At 41.6% G+C, this 25,294-nt stretch overlaps 1 protein-coding gene across 1 annotated transcript in view; it reads right to left on the bottom strand.

Moving 5' to 3' along the window:
- Positions 1-488: 488 nt before the first annotated feature.
- Positions 489-25,294, bottom strand: part of C1H3orf52 (chromosome 1 C3orf52 homolog) — a 56,000-nt gene continuing 31,194 nt past the window's right edge. Inside the window, exons 4-6 of the mRNA XM_037835329.1 lie at positions 9,201-9,271; positions 5,991-6,174; positions 489-1,983 (exon numbers count right to left, since the gene is read on the bottom strand). Coding sequence (XP_037691257.1) covers positions 1,894-1,983; positions 5,991-6,174; positions 9,201-9,271 — 345 coding nt within the window. The 3' untranslated portion in view covers positions 489-1,893. The remainder of the gene's footprint in view (positions 1,984-5,990; positions 6,175-9,200; positions 9,272-25,294) is intronic.

Genomic DNA, 25,294 nt, shown 5'->3' with positions numbered 1-25,294 from the left:
TGTCATTTTTCACACTCCTCAAAACGGTTAGTCACAAAGGTCATTTCTTTCTACCCATGTGGGCAAAAAAGTCAAAGCTATATTAAGTCCTCCCTGACTTGAAAAGTAGTCAAAAGCCAAAACAAGGTACTTGCATCTTGGTGCTTTCCAGCGTAGAAGGGAAGGACAAAATCACACTCTGTCTCTAGACAAAGCGGCCGTGTTCCAGCCCCAGATTCTTCCAGGCACGTGGCCCTGCCAAAGGGGGGCCTCAGGGGAAGTGCAGGGATGGAAGGCCCCTCCTGGCTCTCACCGGAACAGGAGGGAGAACCCTGTCCAGCCCCATCTGATCCACTCAGAAGAGGAATCTACCCCTCAGGGAAATGAAAAGATCACTTCCAACACCGTCCATTACAAGAAAACGCCAGCCCAAAGCACGGGCTGGCGAGGCAACACCTATGAAGTACACGAGTGTGACAAGGCATCCATAAAAATAATTTATTGCAAATGTTTTAAAATCAATCTCTTTTAAAGTTCTTAATTATATTGCAGAAAATACAAACACAAGGCAGTTCACATTTGACATGTAAAAAATAAAGAGGAAGAGGGGAAATTCATCAGTTTCACTAGTTTAAGGAACTATCCTTAAAATGAGACAGAGTTACAATAAATGTCTCTTCTAGTTAAATACGAAAGCAAATTCACACTGTCCAGTTCCATGTGTGATAAAGAGCTCAGGTCAAATCTGGCCTGAGATACACACACTGACCTACAGGCAGCTGTGCCTCCCCCTGACTTCCAGCCTAGCGATCTCATTATATGACCACAAAACCCTTTCTGCTGGAAAAATCACCAGCAAAGCAATTCCCCCCACAAAACAAGGGCCGTTTCCACCGCGACAGGCAGTTCTGTGTCTGTAGCTCACCAACACAGTCGCTGAAACTACCCCCACCCCCAAATGATCTGGCATTAAGCTTCCAACAGTTCATTTCAAAAAGAGAATGCCTGTTCCTGCTTCACAAACACCTTTAATAAGATACACAGTCACTGCCTGGAGGCACTGGATCTTAAGGAAGGGAATTCACTCTGGGCAATGAAAAGCCAACGTGCACTATCCACAGCAGATGTCAAGTGTCTTAGCGATTCTCTGGTGGAAGTTTATGAGGATATAAATCGGTAGACTATCCAAAATGATAGTAATATGTCCAAAACTCACACAGACCCATGCTTCCAAAACAGGTGTTCAGAAGGGACAGGAACAACGTGAAGTTAAGAAATGATTAATAAACACATATTTCCATAGCTACATATATATAAATACATATTTCTATAACACAGTAACATATTCCAAGGTGACGGAGACAGGTTTGCTAGGATATCCAGCTAGAGGTTATGAAAGTAGACACAAAACTATGCTGCGCTGGTCCTGTGAAGCGCCTTCCTCTTCTTCACAGCCTTGCTTAGAGGTAGATCACGTATAACGGAGAGGGGGAGGAATTTCAGTGAGGAAATGCTTCAGGTCTCCCTCACCTGGCCAGCTGCTCGCCTCTCCCTGGTCCCGGTGGCTCACATTACCCGTTTCCCTCTCCACCAGCACGGGTTAGTGGGCTCCCGTCTGCAAGCAGGCACCCCATGCAGAGCAGCACCCTGACACTAAAGGGAAAGTGTCCACGTGTGGGTGCAAGCAGCCGCTGCTGCAAAACAGCAGAGACTTCATGCTGCACAGTCTGCCCACCCCACCGCCCCCCAGCCCCATCAGGCTTCGAGCTTCATGCCTTTTTCAAGACACCACCCAGCCTGGGCATCACTCGGGCACTGCTGTGCTGGGCAGGGAGCCAGGCTGCGTGACCAAGCAGAACGAGATAACGGTCAGCCTCCACCCCGCCAGCCACGGGCAAGCACTTCTACATTAATTCATGGAATCTTTTCTGTAAAGTGGAATGAATTTTCTTCATCTCCAGAACTCAGTGTAGGGCTGCTTTCAGACATAGACAGACCTTCATTCTGTAAAGAAAATGCAGACAAGTAAAAGTCACTAATTTTTAAATCACTGACAAAGCCTTATGTTAGTAAAATCAGAATGTTTGTAAATTCCCAACAGAGGAAGTTGACTCTTCAGTCAATGTGTACCCACACACACACACAACTCTGATTACTTTTCAAAAGGCAAAAATATTTATCATTTGTTGTTTGTTTGGGTATAATTTATGACATACGGCAATTATTTTGATGTGGCCTTTTTGATGCCAGGGACATTTTAGTATTCAACCCTTTCTCATAAACTAACCACAAAAATACCTATAAATTTTCAGCTTTTAAGAATTTGCACAATGTAATGTGAGAACTTAGGAGGAGGGAAATGGCAAAGCTCTGGCCTAAGGCAGAGGTGCTCTTGCCAAGAACAGGAGCAGATCTTTGCAGAGACGCCTGTGTGCTCTGGAGCAGCTGCCCAAGCTCGGCACAACTGATATTCAGGGCTTGATAATTCTTTGCTGTGGAGTGCAGTCGTGTGCACCCCTGGCCTCAAAAATGTCTCCAGACATTTCCAAACACCCCTGGAAGACAACAACCGTCCCCCAACCCCCAACCTGGAGAAGAACTGCTCTGCCTCTAAACTCTCCAAGTCTTCCAGAGAATCCATAAACAACCAAAATGGTTTTCCTGGATAACCCAGGAAACCTTTTCAAGGATACAACACTCGCACTAGCCTGCCTGCCAGTAGCTGGCTCATCGGTTTATCCCCAAAATATGCAAACAAGATTCACTGTCCCCACTGCGTGGAACTTTTTCCTCCTCTCTCTTACTCATTTTACTAGCCGATTCTTTCACGTGTGAGAAAAACAGCACAAAATAACTAACCCATGTCCAAAAATAACTAACACTGAGTTATTCTTTGACATCTGTGAAAACAGACTTCCCCACTTTATTCGGCCCTACCCTGTTCATGAGGTGAAGTTTGAAGATAGGGTCAGGGTGAGGGGTGGGGTAAGGGAGTCTTTCAAAATTGCTTTATAATAATACATTAAGGGAAGTTTTTATTTTCATAAGGCATAAAAATATGCCCACAGCCATGTCAAAACAGCCACTGCATTTGCAAATTAGAAAATGAGAGGCACACACATGCAGACACATACAAATCCAAACTGCCATCTAATTTAAGGTTCCGCCTCTAACGTACAGACATGCAGGTCTGGCTTCGGGGAGCCTTGGAATCCCTGGAACTAGTTGCAAAATTTTGTATGAAGGGAGGGACTCTGTGTGGGAATTTTTTTTCTAGGGAAAAGGTACATGGCTGTCTTCAAATTCTTGAAGGGGGCATAGGAGCCAAACAGATTTAAGAATCTTTGTTCTTTGAAGAATTAGAACATTATCACTGTGAGAAACTGGTTGCCCCACTAGTCATGGGGACTGAGTGTGACCCCACCACACCCACAGCTCATGTGAATGGGGGAAGCTGGCCTAAGAATCCACTTGGCCTCATTGATCCCTCCCAGCAGCCTCCAAATCACCCCCTGCCCCTTCCCCTCAGCATCTCTTCCCTCTCTGGGGTTTGCCTCTGAACTAACCCCTTCCCTGGGCCTGTTTTCTCTGGTTCTTTTTTCTTCCTCCCCCACATTCCAACTCATCAATACCTAACCTCTGATTTGAGTGGGGACTGGTAAATATTCCTGAAAATACAAAATACCTCAGATATGCAAATTCTTGCCCTGGAATTAGGGCCTGGGATCCTAGAAAAACCCCACAGAAGAAACTCTGAGAGAAAAAGAGTAGAACTTTCTGAGGAGCAGGGACATTTTTAGCTTGCGGCTGCATTCCCAGAGGCTGCCATAGTGTCTGCCAGAGGAAATGTCTTTGAGGCTCTTTGACTGAGCACACAGTCCTCCTTTCTTGCACCCTGTCAGACCTCCCAAATTCATCATCTTCAACCGCTTTCACCCTCCTCCCACCTCTTCCGCCTGCGTCTGGAAGGCTGGTGCTGCCATTTAATAGAGAGGGCCTCAGAAGACACAAGACACGTCACGGGACAGTAGCAGCTGCCACGGGGTTGACCTCCTGCCTATGTACAAATCAGGGTCGAAATTTTGTTTTTTTAAAAAAAATTCTTGTAAATAGAGCACAGCCACTTCACTCTCTACATGTATGTCGTCTTCCTGGCCCAAAGACACACATTTTTTCCTCAAGATGCTCTGTGATGGTAACATTCATATACCTTTCATATCTCATTATATGAGATTTTTCCAATCAGCTAAAATTTGGCTCCTTGAAGGTCATTCTTTTTATTCATTTGGGAAAAGAAATCTTTAAGAACAGCTTTATGTAATTTTCTGCCTTCTTAAGCCAAGATCAGTCTACTTTCCCCTCCCCTCATCAAAAAAAATTGTCACCCTAACAAACACCTGTCCTTTCACTACATAGTAACATGTTTGTACTTATAATCACTCTGCCCTATTCCTCTGATTCTAGATGCAGGTGCAAGGCCTGGTGCTAACTACAGTTCCTTCTCGTTTGTTTTTTCCATTAACTCAATTGATATTTATTCAGCAGCTATTAATGTGTCAGAAAGCGTTTCTGAAGAATTGTGACGGAGAAAACAAAATATCCAAGACTGTTAGCATTAAAACAACAAAATCCCACATGCTTCCAAGTGAGGAATCAGAGGTGAAAAAAGAAAAGAGAGAAGTGAGGGGTAAAGCTTCAGTAGAGATGCAGAAGGACATTGCAAAGGCTTGGAGTCATTTTCCCTCCCGCCTTCCTTTTTGCTGTGTTTGTACAGAGTTTCAAGACCTCAGAACCTGACAAGTGGGGTGTTTGCTACATATATTAAATAAATATAAATTTCCTTATTCTGTTCTTAATTTTAAAGTAGATGAGTAAATATGTTATAGTTTTCTAAGAAAAGAAAATATTTTGCCTTTCTATGCTCCTCTATTAATTTCTTAAAGGACTCAATGGCCTTCAACAGAAAAAAAATAAGTTCCCCATCTTGGGATAATCTTTCAACAATTTTGCTAAACCCTTTAATTCAAAGTCTTCAACACTTACTTCACTGTTTCCATGAAGATTGCTAATGTATTGTCAAGTGGGATATGGGCCTTAGAATGTGGGTCAACTGGGACAAGGAAACACTTAAAAATCCTCATCTTCATAGTCTCTTCTTCCCATGATTTTTTTTCCAGCTGTACTACCTGGTTTGTGAAGGCAGGGACTGTGTTACCTCTGTAGAACCTGGAACATCACTGTACCAGTTTGGATGTATTATGTCCCCCAAAACGCCATTATCTTTGATGCAATTTTGTGGAGGCAGACATGTTAGTGTTGATTAGGTTGGGTTATTGGGATTAGGTTGTTTCCATGGAGATGTGACCCACCCAACTGTGAATGACACCTTTGGTTAGGGTGTGACCTCTGATTGAATGTTTCCATGGAGGTGTGGCCCTGCCCCTTCAGCGTAGGCCTGGAATAGTTCACTGGAATCTTATAAAGGGGCTCACAAACAGGAGGACTTCAGAGCAACTGAGAATGACATTTTGGAGAGAGCTGCAGCCAAGAGAGACATTTTGAAGAATGCACAGGAGCAGAGAGCTATAGCTGAGAGACACATTTTGAAGACGGCCATTGGAAGCTGACACTGACATTTTGGAGAACGCCATTTTGAGATGCCACCTGGAAGCACATGGACACCAGCCACGTGCCTTCTGAGCTAACAGAGGTTTTCTGGACACCATTGGCCATCTTTCAGTGAAGGTACCCGATTGTCGATGCCTTACCTTGGATGCTTTATGGCCTTAAGACTATAACTTTGTAATCAAATAAATCCCCTTTATAAAAGCCAATCCATTTCTGTTATTTTGCTTAATGGCAGCATTAGCAAACCAGAACAATCACCCACACATAGACAGCATGGGCTGAATAAACGAATGAATGGTCTGACACAATACCAAGTCACCAAAGGTGACTATCGGCCCTCAACATGTTTACTTTTTATCATCTTCTTTACCTGCTTTACTTACCATAGAGAGAGAGAGGGATGCTGGATCAAGTCCCAGAGTTTCACAACCAGATAGGTTCTGATCATGGAAATCCTGCAGCAAAATGCCCAGCACCAACTCCTCACTCATCATATACTTCATAAAACTGTCATCTTCCAACGGAACTCCAAATTGCAGGTGATAAGTTACTGTAGCATTTTCACCACTATAAGGCAAACCAAACAGAGATAGTAAAACACATGAAGAAAATCATGTTGCAACTCAGGAAATCAATTTTAGCAATAACATTTTTTAGTTTAGCATGTTCTTCCAGTGGAAAATGCAAGTGATATTCTGTCCTGGAAGAAAGTGCAGTCCTAGAAGAATCCTCCCATTGGTCCACATAAACTGCAGTGATTCTAACTTCCCTCTTCCACCCAGTACCCATCCCCCTCTCCCACTGGGAGAGGCCACCAAAGAGAGAAAAGGGGCCAAGCTATCAAGGAAGATCCCAAGGCTTGTCATGCATATTGTCTGCCCCAATGCCAATCTTTTATTCCCTAAGACAAGCTAGGTAAGCCTGCCCTTTTCTCCTCATATATTCCCTTCTCCATATTCTCTCCCTGCCCCAGCAAGTGTCAGTGCTATTCAGTTTAACCAGTTCTTTATTTAGCCTATAAACATGGTTAAATATGGCCCCAAAGCTCCCCACCTCAGGCAGGGTCCAGAACCCCTGAACGCCACAGAGACTGCCTGTGCACAGCAGGAACTCAGACCTACCAGTTTGTCCCCAATGTGAGAAGCTTTTTGTCCCATTTACAGGTCCAGAGGCCCCTACAGCAGCAGGACCAAGTTGTGGAACTCTCAGTAATGTGACCTAAGGAAAGGGAGGAGTTTCTATCTTCCTAGAACTCATCTTTCCCATTTCCAAAAGAAAGATAATCATAAAGTTATCAGTTAATTAATGGCTTATGTTGCTAATTAAATACTACCTCAACATTTAGGTTTTTCACACTTATGCAATTACTGTGATTCAAGATGGCCCAGATTAAGAGCCAGCAATAAAATAATTAACAGGTGGCCGCATCTGGGATATCACCCCAGGACAAGTTTTATGGACACCCAGGGCACTAGAGGGAATCGTAACGCTGCCCTGCTGCAGACAGGCAAGGAGCTCCCTCTTGTGGCCACAGGTTGCATAGGTCAATCCTTGCATATTGATGTGGCTGACAGAACTGTTTATAAACTCTCCTGGTGGCAAGAAGTGTGCCAAACGCTGGTTCAAACATGAGTAAGATTCAGTCTGGACTCTTGAGCAATGCTTTTAGGAGTGACACTTTTAGGTATTACAGGTAAGCAGAAAATGCACTTCCAAACTTGAATCCAGCTACCCTAGTTTGCAGGTGTCATTACTAGTTCCCTGTGCTCCACCCTCTCCAATTATCGCTAATGATAGTCAACGCCTTTACAGACTGTCACTCTGCACTCCCACAGGCAAGGACTCCAGCTTACGAAAAGCACCAGAGGCTGACTTTCAGAAGGTCAGGTCAGAAGCCGAGTCAGAGGCTCAGGCTGCCTGACCCAGCCTGACCCAGTCTGACTGGTCCCATTGGGTCAGGCCATCGGGTGAATTTACGACTTCCGAGGGAGAAGCCGGATCTCAGGAACCCTGTGGGCTGCACCTGCCCACCGCTGGAGTAGGTCCTGTGAGCCAGGTATTTTCTCAGTTTCCAGCTGGACCAGCCCAGGACTGAGTGCAGCGGCAGCAGCAGCAGAGATATCCTTTTGGAGGCAATGTTTTTTGTTTCTCAATTCAATGTTTTAGAAACTGTGCCTGGACTTTTCTCAACACAAACAAAAATATCTTCCAGACAGAATTTCTTTAGCCAAAATACTAAACATCCCTTGGTTTTTCTTTCAAATAACTTTTAAAAACAATTCTCTCACTTTGTTTGGCCACACATTTCTAGCCATGTTTGACTGAGCTTTCTGACAGATTTTCCCCCCACCCCTGTTACATCTTCCCTCCCCCTCTAGACCCATAAAATGGGACTGGATTCTTGCAAAGACCCTTAAGGCTTTCAGGGTTTTCCTCTCTTAATTCTGCTCAGTTAGGGTGAGGGCATGGAGGAAAGTGTGGTGGGTCGGAACATTTTATGCATTTCTCCCTTTTCTGCCGACACTTTAATACCAATGGTATCTGGCTAAAATGATTAAAATGAGCAACGTCAGAAGATGTCAGCATAAGGCGACATGCACACTGGGAGTCTCTAAGGAGGGAGAAATAATGCTGTTGCCAAGGCAACCTGCAACTGTATGTGTTTACAGGCTTCAGGCCCATTTGGTACTACCACGCAGCACGACAGCCTGCTTTACATGCTTCCCCTCCCACGTCTACTAAGTTTATGCTCTGGAAAATGTACGGTTTGAGAGGGAGATCCCAATTTAATATAGTCTTTGATGGTCACATTCCAGGGATAACTTAGGAAGAGTGGATAATAATACTTGGTCATGTAAATCTTGTTTAAATCCCCGTCAACAGTCCTAATGATACAAAAAGATAGTAAAATGATTCCTCTACCTGCATATACTGTTTTTTTGATATCTCAAGAATATTAAATAGCTGAGGGAAATTAAAAAAGAAGAAATATATGTGTGTGTGCATATGCATACAGGTATATTATATACAGTAAATACAGGTATAGAAGAAATCACGCCAAACTGTTGATAGTTGTTAATTCTGTAGAAGGGAGTAGAATTGATTAAGTGTGTGGAATTGATTGGCACATACATTGTCTAAGGGTAGGGGTAGGGGGCAGAAGGTGACTCTTTCTCTAGTATGTATCTTTATATTTTGAATATTACTTGTATTCCTTGAAAGCAAAGGCCAGTATAAGGAGTATATCACTTATATCACATCATTATCTGAGATCCAATTCTATTTCTTTCCTTAGCTTATTTGAGCATCCACTGTTCAAAAGGAATGGTTTACAGGGAACTGGCATTTCTTTCTTCTGTTTGACTTCGGCTGAATCATGTAACTAATCTGGGCTTCATTTTTTCTCATTTGTAAAACAATGGAGTTTATTTTGTGGTTCATAAGTGACCCTCCCAGCCCTGACAACTCTGGATTCTATCTATTATTGGTCCTCTTAGTGTTCTGAGACTCAGAAAAGTCATGCCAGGTAAAAGGGGGGAGGGGAGGACTCTTTCCAGGGAAAAAGGCTAAAATGTAACACTCCACATGCTTACCTGAAGTCCACTATTTCAACTGAAGTAAAGTAACGACTCAGAGATGGCGATGAACTGTACACATCTGTGAGCTAAAACAAACAACAACAAATAAAACAACCACCATACATACTCCTGATAGATAATTTTGCATATCACCTGAAAAGACAAAACGACTCCCAGATAAAGTAATTCCTAGCTAGGCATTACTTGCCTAGAGGCTCTGGACCAAGAAATAGAGCCTACCCTAAACCAGAACTCAAGTGAACACTCATTTAAAAGAATCCAATAGGGACCAAGCAATGAGGCTGGAATTCTCAGCACTGATACACCTTGTGGCCTTAATGGTGAGAGTGGTGAGCAGCTGGACCCACACAGAGCCCAAGGAGAACAGGAAGAAGAGAACGCCCAAAGTGGCTGTGGGAGGACTGGCAGAGACCACTAAGCACCCAGCACATCATCGGACAGGGCTTCTCCTCTCCTTTCTCCAGAGCTTCACATTGCAAGGCAACGCAGCCATGCTAAGCAACAGGTATAGCACCTTCCCCAGGACAAAGGGACAAAGTGTGGCTGGTCTATAATCAACATGATATGAGGATTTGATTTTATGCATGAAATATTACATATAAAAAGTAAAGTCACGTGTTCCAGTTTGCTAATGCTGCTGTTATGCAAAACACCAGAAACGGCTTGGCTTTTATAAAGGGGGTTTATTTGGTTACAAAGTTACAGTCTTAAGGCAATAAAGCATCCAACGTACGGCATCAACACAAGTATACCTTCAGCGAAGGAAGGCCAATGGTGTCTGGAAAACCTCTGTTAGCTGGGAAGGCACTTGGCTGACGTCTGCTGATCCTGGGTTGTGTTCCAGCTCCTTTCTCAGCTCCTGTGCATTATTCAAAATGTCTCTCTTGGCTGCAGCATTAAGCTCCTTCTGTCTGAGCTTTCTTAGGGCTCTGGTAAACTAATCGGGACACACGTTGAATGGGCAGGGCCACACCTCCATGGAAACAATCTAATCAAACCTTTCACCCACAGTTGATTGTGTCACATCTCCATGGAAACACTAAATCAAAGGATTCCAATACCTCTTCCCCCCACAATATTGCATTAAAGAACATGGCGTTTTGGGGGACATACATCCAAACTGGCACAGCACATGTGTTCCCATTACCTAGATTCATACTTTCACATCTTGCCATATTTAGTTCAACTCTTTAAGAAATGAAATAAAACCAGTTATTCCTACACACTATTCCATTTCCCCTCCCTCCCTTTCCTAGCAGTAACCATTATTCTGAAGTTGGCACGTATACTTTCCATGCATATTTTTATAAATGTCTTACCCGCCATATAAAAATAACAATTTGTATTTTTATTCAAACAAAAGGTACCATACCCTACATAATCTTCTATGCCTTGCTTTTTTTTTTTACACTGTAAATTACATTTGAGTTTACCCATACTGGTACGTACAGATGGAGTTCACTCAATCTAACTCCCATAGATTCTCCCTTAAGTGGCTATACTAGCTTCTATTCTTCCCTACCAATGCACACATAAGTTGTTTCCAATTTTCTGCTATTACATATTATGTTAAAGAAACCATCTGTGATGGTTAGGTTCATGTGTCAACTTTGCCAGATGATAGCGTCCAGGTGTCTGGTCAAGCAAACACTGGCCTAACCATTACTGCAAGGACATTTGTGGCTGGTTAATAAACCAGAAGGCTGGTTTATTATATCATCAGTCAATTGACTGCAGCTGTGAATGAGTGCATCAACAAAGGATGTGTCTTCCACAGTGAGAGAATTCAATCGGCTGGATTTAATCCAATCAGTTGAAGACTTTTAAGAGACAGAGAGAGAAGACCTTCATTTCTTCTTCTTTGGTTAGCCAGTAAAGCATTTCCTGAGGAGTTCATTGAACACCTTCATTGGAGTTGCCAGTTCACTGCCTGCTGTATGGAATTTGGACTCGTGCATCCCCACAGTTGCTTGAGACACTTATATAAAATCTTATATTTACAGATCTCTTGTTGGTTCTGTTTCCCTAGAGAACCCTAACAGCTTGGTACCAGGAGTGATTCTTGAGAAACAGAATCTTAAAATGGGTTTTACAATTGGTTTTCTACTGTGATTAGATTCAAGGTCACTAATGACTCCATTTCCAGTACTCAAGATGGCACTGACAGTCCATGGAGTGAGTTGGCAATGGAGATATGCAAAATATCACCATTTGATTCACCTAATCATACTCTTGTACAAAGCACAGCTCTGGGTGACAGTGTTTTTGACACCTTAACAAAGTTTTGCAGAATTAAGAGGTATAATGATGTTGGCTGGTTGCTCTTAGATATGCTAGATAAAATTATAAGAGAAAGGGATGAGCTAAAGGTTTCAAATTTGAAACTTAGTGCTGTTAAAAAAAAAAAAAAAAGTAAAGGTTTCTATGTGTGCCCTGAAAGAAAAGCTTATTTCCTGTGGCCACAGACTTGAGATTTCTGAAAACCAGACCCAGAGTCTCATTGTGCAAGTAGCAGATTTACAATGTAAACTAAAATCTCAACCTCACAGGGTGTCTGCTGTTAAAGTAAAGATGGTGATTGGAAAAGAATGGGATCCTGAAACTTGGGATGGGAACATGTGGATTGATGATAATAGCAGTGAGGACATTGGAAGTCTGGATTCTGCTGAGTCTTTGCTAGATACACCCATAATGGTCTGCCCTGAGGAAACAGCCCCTCCACCTCCAGTCTGCCCTGAGGAGACAGCTACCTAACCTCCAGCCTGCTTTGAGGAAACAGCCTCCCAATCTCCAGTCTGCCCTGAGGAGTCTGCCATCCAAACTCCACCTAAAGCGATCAACCATCAGTGCCTCCTAAACTATAATCACCTCCCCTGAGGAAGCAGCCCCCATTCCTCTGTCTGGAGAGATTAATCTTGTTTCACAAGATGAAACTACAATAGAATGTCCTGAGGTAAATGGCTTGAGGGATACTTCTAATTTTTTTCATGACCCACCCCCACCACTAGCCTTTGCTTCAAGACCTATAACTAGGCTAAAGTCCCAACAGACCCCAAAGGGTTAGGTACAAAGTGTGACCCATGAGGAAGTACACTATGCTCCAAAAGAACTGCAAGAGTTTTCCAATTTATACAGAGAGAAAATCAGGGGAATATGTGTGGAAATGGGTATTAAGGGTGTAGGACAATGGTGGAAGGAATATAAAGTTGGATCAGGCTGAATTTAATGATATGGGCCCACAAAGCAGAGATTCTGCATTCAGCATTGTAGCTCAAGGGGTTAGAGAAGATGTTAACAGTTTGGTTGGGTGGTTGGCTAAAACATGGATCAAAAGGTGGCTGACATGACATGAAGTCAGAATGCCAGAAGTGCCCAGGTATAATGTAAAGGAGGGCATTCAAAAGCTTAGATTGGAGCTTTGTGTCTTTAAATGCTTCAGCAGCTTTGATGTCCTTATGTCACTATCCATCCCTAAGCCAGGCCTGCCCAGGGGAAAACCGTGGCAAGCAGCTGGCAATTACCCAAGAACTATATGAAACAGTGTTTTCGGGGTCTCCAGTAACCAGTCACACTTTGGACACAAGTTTGGAATTGGAGGAAAAGCTGAGATCGCAGCGAACACTGTAAGATCCCCGGATCAGGGGTCTGGCGCCCCTCCCCACCCAGACCTCACAGACTGTCTTGCTGCCTTCTCCCTGAAAGGGGGGGAGAAAAAAAAAAAACAAAAAACAGCAATCTGCTGAGGGCAAGAGGGGAGGCTCAACCCAGCCTCAACTGCAGAATTAATTAACAAATTAATTAACTAATTTTGGGAGCTGGGGTGCTAAAGAAGGGCTGGGCTCCGAGAAGTGGGGGCACGTAAAAGCGGGCACCCATTCCCAGACTCCAAAAAAGCCATTTTTTTTTTCCCCTACATTTTGTCCCTTCTGGCTTCTCACTGATCCCTTATCTTTTTGCATTTCAATAGCCCCCTGGCAGGGGTGGAACTGAAGCTGTTGGAGAGTAATTATCAGACAATAGCCCAAAGCATATCTTTAAATGCTCTATTCTGACGCTGACAAAACTTCCAGGCTGGGGAAAGACTTTTAAAAGAGACTTTTTTTTTTTTCTTTTTTCTTTTTCTTGTTTTTCATTTCTATTTTTTTTTTTTTTAATCTAAAAGTAAGATATGTGGTTATTTTCTATTGGAAGGCCCAGGTTGAGGGACTAGGCTGGGCTTGGGGGAGACAGAGTACCCACAGTGCCTTTGAGTTCTGTATTCACTACTGAAGGTCTCCACCCCTGTCTTTAATTGGCAACTCAGGCTGACCAAGGAATCTACCTGGAGAGGCCCCAAAGAGGAGAGGGGAGAAGGGAATAGTGCCCCTAAGAGACAACTGGAGTTCTGAGGATTGGGAGAGTGGAGGGAGGTCCAGCTCAACTGGCAGTCCTCCTTTTGGGAACTCAGACCCCAGGGGCTGGAATTCAGATTCCAGCTTCAGTCAGCCACGCCCCTGACAGGATCAGAGTCACCAGGAGAACTAAAGTCTACATACCTCCTTACACTGGTGGGGGAGCTGTGGGCTGGCAAGCGCCACCTGATGGACAGGAAAGGAAAAGCACCAATTCTAAATGCCTCATAGAAGGGTCTCATTCTCAGGAAAACTCCATACCCTCCCAATGAGACCTGGGCCTCACTAGACTGGGAAAATCTGACTAGGGTCGACCATATCTGAGGAGACCCACTCAAAAAAGGTTACATAGAGGCAGAGCAAGAAACAGAAAAAACAAGAGGGGAAAAATTCTGATCAACTAAATAGAACCTAAGTTAGAGGTCTAGAATAAGTTGAACTGAGTAACAGAGGCCAGAGAACAAAGCCAACCAACAAGAAAACCGCTAGGTAAAAGATAGAAAACAAGCTCCAAAATAAACTAATCAAGAAAATCAGATGCCTAGACAACTTAAGATAACAAGCCATACCAGGAAACATGAAAACATGGACCAGCCAAAGGAACAAACTAATAGCTCAGATGAGACACAGGAGTGGAGGCAACTAATGCTAAATAAATTCAATGAAATGAAGGAAGATGTAGCAAAAGAGCTGAAGGATATAAAGAAGATACTGCATGACCATAAAGAAGAATTCATAAACTTAAAAAAACAAATGGCAGAACTCATGGGAATGAAGGCCACAATGGAGAAGATGAAAAACACAATGGAGGGACACAACAGTAGATTTGAACAGGCAGAAGAAAGGATCAGTAAACTGGAAGACAGGTCATTCGAATTCATACACACAAAAGAACAGATGGTGAAAAAAATGGAAAAATATGAGCAGGGTCTTAGGGAGCTGAGTGACAACATGAAACACACAAATATACGTGTTATGGGTATCCCAGAAGGAGAAGAGAGGGGAAAGGGGCAGAAAGAGTAATAGAAGACATATTCACTGAAAATTTCCCAACTCTTATAAAAGACAGAAAATTAGAGATTCAAGAAGTACAATGTACCCCCAAATAGAATAGATCCCAATAGACCTACTCCAAGACACTTACTGGTCAGATTGTCCAATGCCAAAGACAAAGAGAGGATTCTGAAAGCAGCAGGAGAAAAGCAATCCATCACATACAAGGCAAGGTCGATAAGACTATGTACAGATTTCTCTGCAGAAACCATGGAGGCAAGAAGACAGTGGCATGATATATTTAAGATACTGAAAGAGAAAAACTGCCAACCAAGAATTCTATATCCAGCAAAACTTTCCTTCAAAAATGTGGGAGACCCTACGTGGGATCAGACACCCAGGGAAGTGAATCTCCCTGGCAACGTGGAATATGACTCCCGGGGAGGAATGTAGACCCGGCATCGTGGGACAGAGAACATCTTCTTGACCAAAAGGGGGATGTGAAAGGAAATGAAATAAGCTTCAGTGGCAGAGAGATTCCAAAACGAGCCGAGAGATCACTCTGGTGGGCACTCTTACGCACACTTTAGACAACCTTTTTTAGGTTCTAAAGAATTGGGGTAGCTGGTGGTGGATACCTGAAACTATTAAACTACAACCCAGAACCCATGAATCTCGAAGACAGTTGTATAAAAATGTAGCTTATGAGGGGTGACAATGGGATTGGGGAAGCCATAAGGACCACACTCCCCTTTGTCTAGTTTATGGATGGATGTGTAGAAAAGTAGGGGAAGGAAACAAACAGACAAAGGTACCCAGTGTTCTTTTTTACTTCAATTGCTCTTTTTCACTCTAATTATTATTCTTGTTATTTTTGTGTGTGTGCTAATGAAGGTGTCAGGGATTGATTTAGGTGATGAATGTACAACTATGTAATGGTACTGTAAACAATCGAAAGTACACTTTGTTTTGTATGATTGCGTGGTATGTGAATATATCTCAATAAAATGATGATTAAAAAAAAAATGTGGGAGAGATTAAAACATTTTCAGACAAACAGACACTGAGAGAGTTTGTGAATAAGAGACCGGCAGTATACGAAATAATAAAGGGAGTGCTACAGGCTGATAGGAAAAGACAGGAGAGAGAGAGTTGGAGAAGAGTGCAGAAATGAAGATTATCAGGAAAGGTAAAAGGAGAGGAAAAAATAAGATATAATATATAAATTCCAAAAAACAAAATGGTAGTAGAAAGTACTGCCCTTACAGTAATAACACTAAACATAAATGGATTAAATTCCCAAATAAAAAGACACAGACTGGCAGAATGGATTAAAAAATAGGACCCATCTATATGCTGTCTACAAGAAACTCACTTTAGACACAAGGACAAAAATAGACTGAAAGTGAAAGGTTGGAAAAAGGTATTTCATGCAAACAACAACCAGAAAAAAGCGGGAGTAGCTACATTAATATCAGACAAGTTAGACTTCAAAAGTGAAACAATTAAAAGAGACAAAGGACACTATATATTAATAAAAGGGTCAATTCATCAAGAAAACATAACAATCATAAATATTTATGCACCAAGCCAGAATGCCTCAAAATTGATGAGGCAAACACTGTGATCACTGAAAGGAGAAATAGATACCTCTACAATAATAGTTGGAGACTTCAATACACCACTCTCATCAATGGATAGAACATCTAGACAGAGGATCACTAAAGAAACAGAGATGTTGAATTGTATGATAAATGAACTAGACATGACAGGCATTTATAGAACACTACATCCAACAACAGCAGGATACACTTTTTTCTCAAGTGCTCATGGAACATTCTCTAGGATAGATCACATGTTGGGTCACAAAGCAAGTCTCAGCAAATTTAAAAATATTGATATTATACAAAACACTTTCTCAGACCACAACGGAGTGAAGTTGGAAATAAATAAAAGGCAGAAGGTCATAAAATTCACAAACATATGGAGGCTAAACAACACCCTCTTAGAAAACCAGTGGGTAAAGGAAGAAATTACAAGAGAAATTAGTAAATACCTCGAGGCAAATGACAATGAAAACACAACTTATCAAAACTTATGGGATGCAGCAAAGGTGGTGCTGAGAAGGAAATTTATTGCCCTAAATGCCTATATTAAAAGAGAAGAGAGAGCAAAAATTGAAGAGTTAACTGCTCACCTGGAGGAATTAGAGAAAGAACAGCAAACTAACCCCAAAGCAAGCAGAAGGGAAGAAATAACAAAGATTAGAGCAGAAATAAATGCAATTGAGAACAGGAAAACAATAGAAAGAATCAACAAAACCAGAAGTTGGTTCTTTGAGAAAATCAATAAAATCAATGGACCACTGGCTAGGCTAACAAAGAAAAAAAAGAGAGAGCAGATGCAAATAAATGCAATCAGAAATGGGAAAGGAAATACAACTAGCAACCCTGCAGAAAGTAAGGAGATAATGAGAAGATACTATGAGCAACTATATGCCAATAAACTAGACAACTTAGATGAAATGGACAACTTTCTAGAAAAGCATAAATAACCAACATTAACTCAAGAAGAAATAGATGACGTCAACAAACCAACAGATTGAGTCAGTCATCAAAAAGCTCCCAAAAAGGAAAAGCCCAGCACCAGATGGTTTCACATGTGAATTCTACCAAGCATTCAAGAACGAACTAGTACCAATCCTGCTCAAACTCTTCAAAAAAATTGAAGAGGGAAAGCTACCTAACTCTTTCTATGAAGCCAACATCACCCTAATACCAAAACCAGACAAAGATACTACAAAAAAAGAAAATTATAGACCAATTTCTTTAATGAATATAGACACAAAAATCCTCAACAAAATACTCACAAATCAAATCCAACAGCACATTAAAAGAATTATACACCACGACCAGGTGGGATTTATTCCAGGTATGCAAGGCTGGTTCAACATAAGAAAATCAATTAATGTAATACACCACATCAATAAATCAAAGCAGAAGAACCACATGATCATCTCGATTGATGCAGAAAAGGCATTTGACAAAATTCTACATCCTTTCCTGATGAAAACACTTCAAAGGATAGGAATAGAAGGGAACTTCTTCAATATGATAAAGGCAATATATGAAAAACCCACAGCTAACATCACACTCAATGGGGAGAGACTGAAAGCTTTTCCTCTAAGATCAGGAACAAGATAGGGATGCCCACTATCACCACTGTTATTCAACATTGTGCTGGAAGTTCTAGCTAGAGCAATTAGGCAAGAAAAAGTAATAAAAGGCATCCAAATTGGAGAGGAAGAAGTAAAACTTTCACTATTTGCAGATGACATGATTCTATATGTAGGAAATCCAGAAAAATCTACAGCAAAGCTACTAGAACTAGTCAATGAATACAGCAAAGTAGCAGGCTACAAGATCAACACACAAAAATCCGTAGTGTTCCTATACACAAGTAATGTGCAACAAGAGGAGGAAATCAAGAAAAAAATTCCATTTACAATAGCAACCAAAAGAATCAAGTATTTAGGAATAAACTTAACCAAGGACACAAAAGATCTTTACATAGAAAACTATAAGAAACTGCCAAAAGAAATTGAACAAGACCTGAAAAAATGGAAGAACATACCATGTTCATGGATTGGAAGACTAAATATAGTTAAGATAGCAATTTTACCTAAACTGATTTACAGATTCAATGCAATACCAATTCAAATCCCAACAACTTACTTTACAGAAATAGAAAAACCAATAACTAAATTTATTTGGAAGGGTAAGATGCCCCAAACAGCCAAAAATATCTTGAGAAAGAGGAATGAAGTGGGAGGTCTCACACTACCTGACTTTGAAGCATATTACAAAGCTACAGTGCTCAAAACAGCATGATACTGGCATAAGGACAGATATACTGATCGATGGAATCAAATTGAGTGCTCAGAAGTAGACTCTTGCATGTACGGACAACTGATCTTTGATAAGGCAGTGAAGCTGAAGCAACTGGGAAAGAGCAGCCTGTTCAATAAATGGTGTTTGGAGAACTGGATATCCATTTCCAAAAGAATGAAAGAGGATGTCCATCTCACACCTTATACCAAAATTAGCTCAAAGTGGATCAAAGACCTAAACATTAGCACCAAGAGCATAAAACTCTTAGAAGAAAATGTAGGGCAATATCTTAAAGATCTTGTGATAGGAAGTGGTTTCTTAGACCTCACACCCAAGGCACGAGCAACCAAAGAACAAATAGACAAATGGGATCTCCTCAAAATTAAACACTTTTGTACATCAAAGGACTTTGTCAGAAAAGTAAAAAGGCAACCTACACAATAGGAGATGATATTTGGAAACCACATATCAGATAAGGGTTTAATATCCCAAATATATAAAGGAATCCTGCATCTCAATAACAGAAAGACAAACAATCCAATTAAAAAATGGGCAAAAGACATGAACAGACATTTTTCTGAAGAGGAAATACAAATGGCTCAAAAACATATGAAAAAATGCTCAACTTCACTGCTATTAAGGAAATGCAAATCAAAACCACAATGAGATATCATCTCATACCTACCAGAATGGCCATTATCCAAAAAAACAGAAAATGACAAGTGCTGGAGAGGATGTGGAGAAAGAGGCACACTTACTCATTGTTGGTGGGAATGTAGAATGGTGCAACCACTCTGGAAGACAGTATGGAGGTTCCTCAGGAAGCTAAATATAGATTTGCCATATGACCCAGCTACTCCATTGCTAGGTATATACTCAGAGGAACTGAAACTTAAGACACAAACAGACATTTGTAAACCGATGTTTATTGCAGCATTATTCACAATTGCCAAGATATGGAAACAGCCCAAATGTCCATCAAAGGACGAGTGGATAAACAAACTGTGGTATATACACATGATGGAATATTATGCAGCTGTAAGACAGAACAAAGACATGGATCATGTAATAATGTGGATGAACCTTGAGGACATTATGTTGAGTGAAGTTAGCCAGAAACAAAAGGACAGATTCTGTATGTCTCACTAATACAAACAGACATTAATGAACAAAATTTGGGAGTTAAAAGCTGACAACACAGGTGACCAGGAGATAGAAAGAGGGCAGAGATCAGCCATTTGATGCTGAAGGACTACAGAATGTTTAGGATTGATTGCATAGATCCAAAAATAGATAGCATAATACTGTGTGATGGTAGCACGGTATTGTAAGTACACTGAACAAAGATGTCTGTGAGTAAAGCTGAAAGAGGTGGGATAGGAGAATGTATGACACCAGAGGTAAAGATAGATGATAAAGACTGGGACTGTATAACGTGGCAAAAACTGGAGTGGCCAATGACTGTTACTAAATATACAAATATAAAAATGTTTTTGCATGTGGGAAAGCAAATGAGTGTCAACCATGTAGAGAGTTGAAAAGGGGATGGTATTCAGGAAAAAACATAATCAAAGCAAACTGGAGTCTATGGTCAACAGTAACATTGTAATATACCTCCATTAAATGTAACAAAGGCAATATGCCAATGCTAAATGTATATGAGAGGGGGATATAGGGGAGGAATATGGGATTCTTGGTAGCTGTGTTATTTGCTGTCCTTACTAGTATATTGTATTGTATGACATGTTACTTTTCTTTTTATCATTTTTTTCTTATTGCTAAAAAAAAAACAATTTTTCTTGTAGTAATCAGTATGTTCAGGTGCTGGTTGTGGTGATAAATGTACAACTTTATGATGATACCATGAACAACTGATTGTACACTGGATAAATGTATGGTATGTGAATATAAATCTATAAAATTGTAGGAAAATATATATATAGGAGTAAAAGTGTTAGAGAAAACATGGTGAGAGGGATGATGCCTCACCAATACGGACTAACTACAATGTGTAAACTCAAGAATTGACTCTTAGAACATAGCCTAACATGGACATAATAATTGTAATAGTTCCTAGATTGTAAGCTCTTACAGCAGTTAACTCTATCCCTGAATTGTAATGCCTATCTCTAAACTTTGAGATGCTGATCCCCTAGCGTATAACCTGATTGGTCTCTGAACAATGCATATCTCTGAGACACCTGAAACACAGAGCTAGAGCTCGGCAGATATGAATGTCAGTATTAGTGCATACAGCCACTGTCAAAAAAAAAAAAAAAAAAAGGCTGAAAAAGAGCCCAGACTTCAATTAGTGATATGAATGAAGCAGGTCTGGACAAGACCAGGGCAAGCCAGGCCAAAGGGTAAAGGTTGAAACTGATTGTGTTTTAAAACTTCAACTTCCATATGAGACCAAGGGAAGAGATATCTATTTGGTACAGGATCTAAATTTTCTAAATGGTACAACTCTACAGTCGATTTGTTCAAACACCACAATTGCATGGAACTTTGAATAAGAAGTGAGATACGGTAGGTCAGTATAGGCTGGAGTGAAATAGTGACACATCCCAGAGTAATTTGGGCAGATAATAAAAATATATTTACAGCCTCCCCCTCCCCAGCCCCGAGGATCTGGGGGAAGGTGCGGATGTGTTGGACATCCTCACCTGGACTGGTGTTGATGTTGTCACAAACATTGGGACTGGCGGTTTGATGTGCTGAGCCCTCGAGCATGGGACTTGCCCTTATGAAGCTCATTACCACAAAGGAGAGTCTAAACTTGCATGTAATGGTGCCTAAGAGTCTCCCCCTGAGTACCTCTTTGTTGCTCAGATGTGGCCCTCTCTCTCTCTAATTGAGCCATCTCGAAAGGTGAACTCGCTGCCCTCCCCCCTACATGGGACCCGACTCCCAGGGGTGTAAATCTCCCTGGCAATGCAGAATATGACTCCTGGGGATGAATGTGGACCTGGCATCGTGGGACTGAGAGTATTTTCTTGACTAAAAGGGGGATCCAAAATGAGACGAAATAGTTTCAGTGGCTGAGAGATTTCAAATGGAGTCGAGAGGTCACTCTGGTGGACATTCTTATGCACTATATAGATAACATGTCTTAGGTTTTAATGTATTGGAATAGCTAGAAGTAAATACCTGAAACTACCAAACTCCAACCCAGCAGTCTGGACTCCTGAAGACAATTATATAATAATGTAGATTACAAGGGGTGACAGTGTGATTGTGAAGACCTTGTGGATCACACCCCCTTTATCTAGAGTATAGATGAGTAGAAAAATGGGGATAAAAACTAAAGGACAAACGGGGTGGGATGGGGGGATGATTTGGGTGTTCTTTTTTCACTTTTATTTTTTATTCTTGTTCTGGTTCTTTCTGATGTAAGGAAAATGTTCAGAGATAGATTGTGGTGATGAACGCATAACTGTGTTATCATACTGCGGACAGTGGATTGTATACCATGGATGATTGTACGGTGTGTGAATGTATTTCAATAAAACTGAATTTAATTGAAAAAAAAAAAAAAAAGCTTAGATTGGAATGTTAGAGTGGATTTATCAGGGAAGACCTGCTCACACACCCCTGGAATGTTCAGAGGACACACCTTTTACCAGGCCTGTGAGGAAATAAACTTGTGAGACTAGCTCCATCATCCCTGAAGAGCTCCATAGTCGCTCCTCAGGTCAGATATTTCTGTGGGAACTGCTGTCACTGAGCTGGAATCCTTAAACACAATAGGGATAATTGGATCCCAAGTTGGCAGAAGTCACGCAGCAGCAGTTAATCACCAAAGACTAGGTGGGCATGGCTACCATAGTGGAAAACAGGCTCAAAGCAGCAATGAAAATAATCTGACTCGCAGAGACTTATGGCATTGGTTAGCAGATCATGGAGTAACTAGAAGTAAAATAGATGGGCATATCTCTCTAGCTAAGCCAACTGGGCAGGTGAAATCACTGCCCTCCCCTCTACGTGGGATCTGACACCCAGGGGAGTGAATCTCCCTGGCAGCATGGAATATGACTCCCAGGAAGGAATCTACACCCGACATCGTGGGATGGAGAACATCTTCTTGAGCAAAAGGGGGATGTGAAAGGAAATGAAATAAGCCTCAGTGGTAGAGAGATTCCAAAAGGAGCTGAGAGGTCACTCTGGTGGGCACTCTTATGTACAATATAGACAACCCTTTTTAGGTTCTAATGAATTGGAATAGCTAGCAGTAAATACCTGAAGCTATCAAACTATAACCCAGAACCCATGAATCTTGAAGACAATTTTATAAGAATGTAGCTATGAGGGGTGACAATGTGATTGGGAAAGCCATATGGACCACACTCCCTTTTGTCTAGTTTATGGGTGGATGAGTAGAAAAATGGGGAAGGAAAAAAAAAAAAAAAGGCACCCAGTGTTCTTTTTTACTTTGATTGATCTTTTTCACTTTAATTTTTTTTCTTATTATTTTGTGTGTGTGGTAATGAAAATGTCAAAATAATTTTGGTGATGAATGCACAACTATATAATGGCACTGTAAACAACTGAATGTACACTTTGTTTTGTATGACTGCTTGGTATGTGAATATATCTCAATAAAAATGAATTAAAAAAAATAGATGGGCAGTCTACTAAATTCTTCTTTGATCTGTATAAGCAGTAGAATTCTAGGTCAAGTGAACAAAAGTCTAACTTGAATTACAAAAACAGAGTCATGGCCCCTTAATCAATTCCCAGACTTGAGACAGTTTACAGACCCAGAGCCCCTTGAATAAGGGGAAGGCCGGGTACCCTTGCAGAAGGACCCTGTTACACTGCCCAAAATTTATACTGTTAATCTTCCTCCCAGCCTTCCCCAGGGGGACCTACAGCCTTTTACCAGGGTGACTATGCATTGGGAAGAAGGAAATGATCAGCTATTTCAAGGATTATTAGATACTGGTTCAGAAGTGACATTAATTCCAGAAGACCCAAAATGTCACTGTGGTTCACCAGTCAGAGTAGGGGCTATGCAGGTCAGGTGATCAATGGAGTTTTAGCTCAGGTCCATCTCATAGTGGGTCCAGTGAGTTCTCGGACCCATTCTGTGGTTATTCCCCAGTTCCAGAAAGCACAATTGGAACAAACATACTCAGCAACTGGCAGAATCCTCACATTGTGGAGTGAGGGCTATTATGGTAGGAAAGGCCAAATGGAAGTCACTAGAACTGCCCCTGCCTAGCAAAATAGTAAACCAGGGGCAACAACAGATTCCTGGAGGGATTGCAGAGATTAATGCCACTCTTAAGGACTTGAAGGATGCAGGGTGGTGATTCCCACCACATCCCCATTCAACTCTCCTATTTGGCCTGTGCAGAAAACAGATGGGTCTTGGAGGATGACAATAGATTATCATAAGCTTAACTAAGTGGTGACTCCAATTGCAGCTGTTGTTCCAGATGTGGCATCATTGCTTGAACAAATCAACACATCCTCTGGTACCTGGTAGCTATTGAGCTGGCAAATGCTTTTTTCTCAATAGCTGTTAGTAAGGACCAACAGAAACAGTTTGCAAATACCAAACATGTTAGAACAGCTTTTTAAATGGATAAGGGGAATATTCTGGAAGAATTGTAAGGAGCTTGATAGAAAAGGCCTCAACTGCTCTGAAGAGACTGTTGGTAGAAATATGGACTCTAAAGATACTTCTGATGAGGCTTTAAACAGAAATGATGAATGTGGAAGAAAGGCGATTTTTGTTTTAAAGTGGCAAACAATTTGGCAAAATTGTGTCCTAGTGCCAGATGGAAGGCAGAATTTGAAAGCGGCAAGCTGAGATACTTAGCTGAGGAGCTCTCCAGACTACATGTGGAGGATGCAGCCTAGCTTCTCCCTTGCATCTCATAGTAAAATGCAACAGAAGAGGGATAAGCTGAAAAATGAACTCTTGGATACAAAGAAATCAGAAATTGATAGCTTGGGAGATTCTGGGCTTCCAGGAAGTGAGAACCCAGAGGATGGTGCCCCATGTGAGGATTTAAACAAACATGGAAGCCAACTGCTATTTCAGTACAAGCCAAGATTGGAGACGGAGCTATACAGAAAGGATTTGCAGAAAGTCCTATTATCTGATGGTTTTGACCCTTGTATGCTTCATGCCAAGCTAACAAATTTTTTGTGAGATCTGTACAAAAGGAACCACTGCCGGTCTGGACTGGAGGGGACAGAGAAGGAACAAATTGAAGGAAAAATTTCTTCAAGGACAGAATCATGGCAAATCAGGTCTGGAGTCAAGAAATCTCAGGCAAGAAGAGCAGAGCAACCCATGCACATGGAAAGGGTGAGTTTGCCCCAGAGATCAAGGGTGGGCCTTCCACCTTGATGTTCAGGAAGAGTGCTGCCACTCCAGGCCCCAGAGAGGGTGGAGCACATTCCCTGGGGATTGGGGAGAGCCTGGCTGCCACCCCACTGTTTGGAGAGGGGATGGCCTTTGCCCCAGAGAGGCAGAGTCTGGGTAGCAACCCAATGTTTTAGGCAGGTGGGGCCAAGAAGAAGGTGGTCTCCCCAGTGTGTGGATATGTTGGAGCACTCACCTCAGCGTTTGGAGAGAAAAGGGCTGCTGCATAAGCCTTTGGAAAAGGTAGCACAGCCATTCTCTCAAATCGCAAGGATAAAATGTCATTCTATCAATGACTCTCAGACTTTAAAATCAAATGTATTGTCCTGCAGGTTTTAGGAATTGTTTTAGTTCTGTGAACCCTGTTTTCCTTTCACTTTCTCCCTATGGCAATGGGAATGTTTATCCTATGACTGTCCCTCTTTTGTATATTGG

This window comes from Choloepus didactylus, chromosome 1, assembly GCF_015220235.1.
Source record: "Choloepus didactylus isolate mChoDid1 chromosome 1, mChoDid1.pri, whole genome shotgun sequence".
Classification (NCBI taxonomy): domain Eukaryota; kingdom Metazoa; phylum Chordata; class Mammalia; order Pilosa; family Megalonychidae; genus Choloepus; species Choloepus didactylus.
This window is presented reverse-complemented; position numbering and strand designations above follow the sequence as displayed.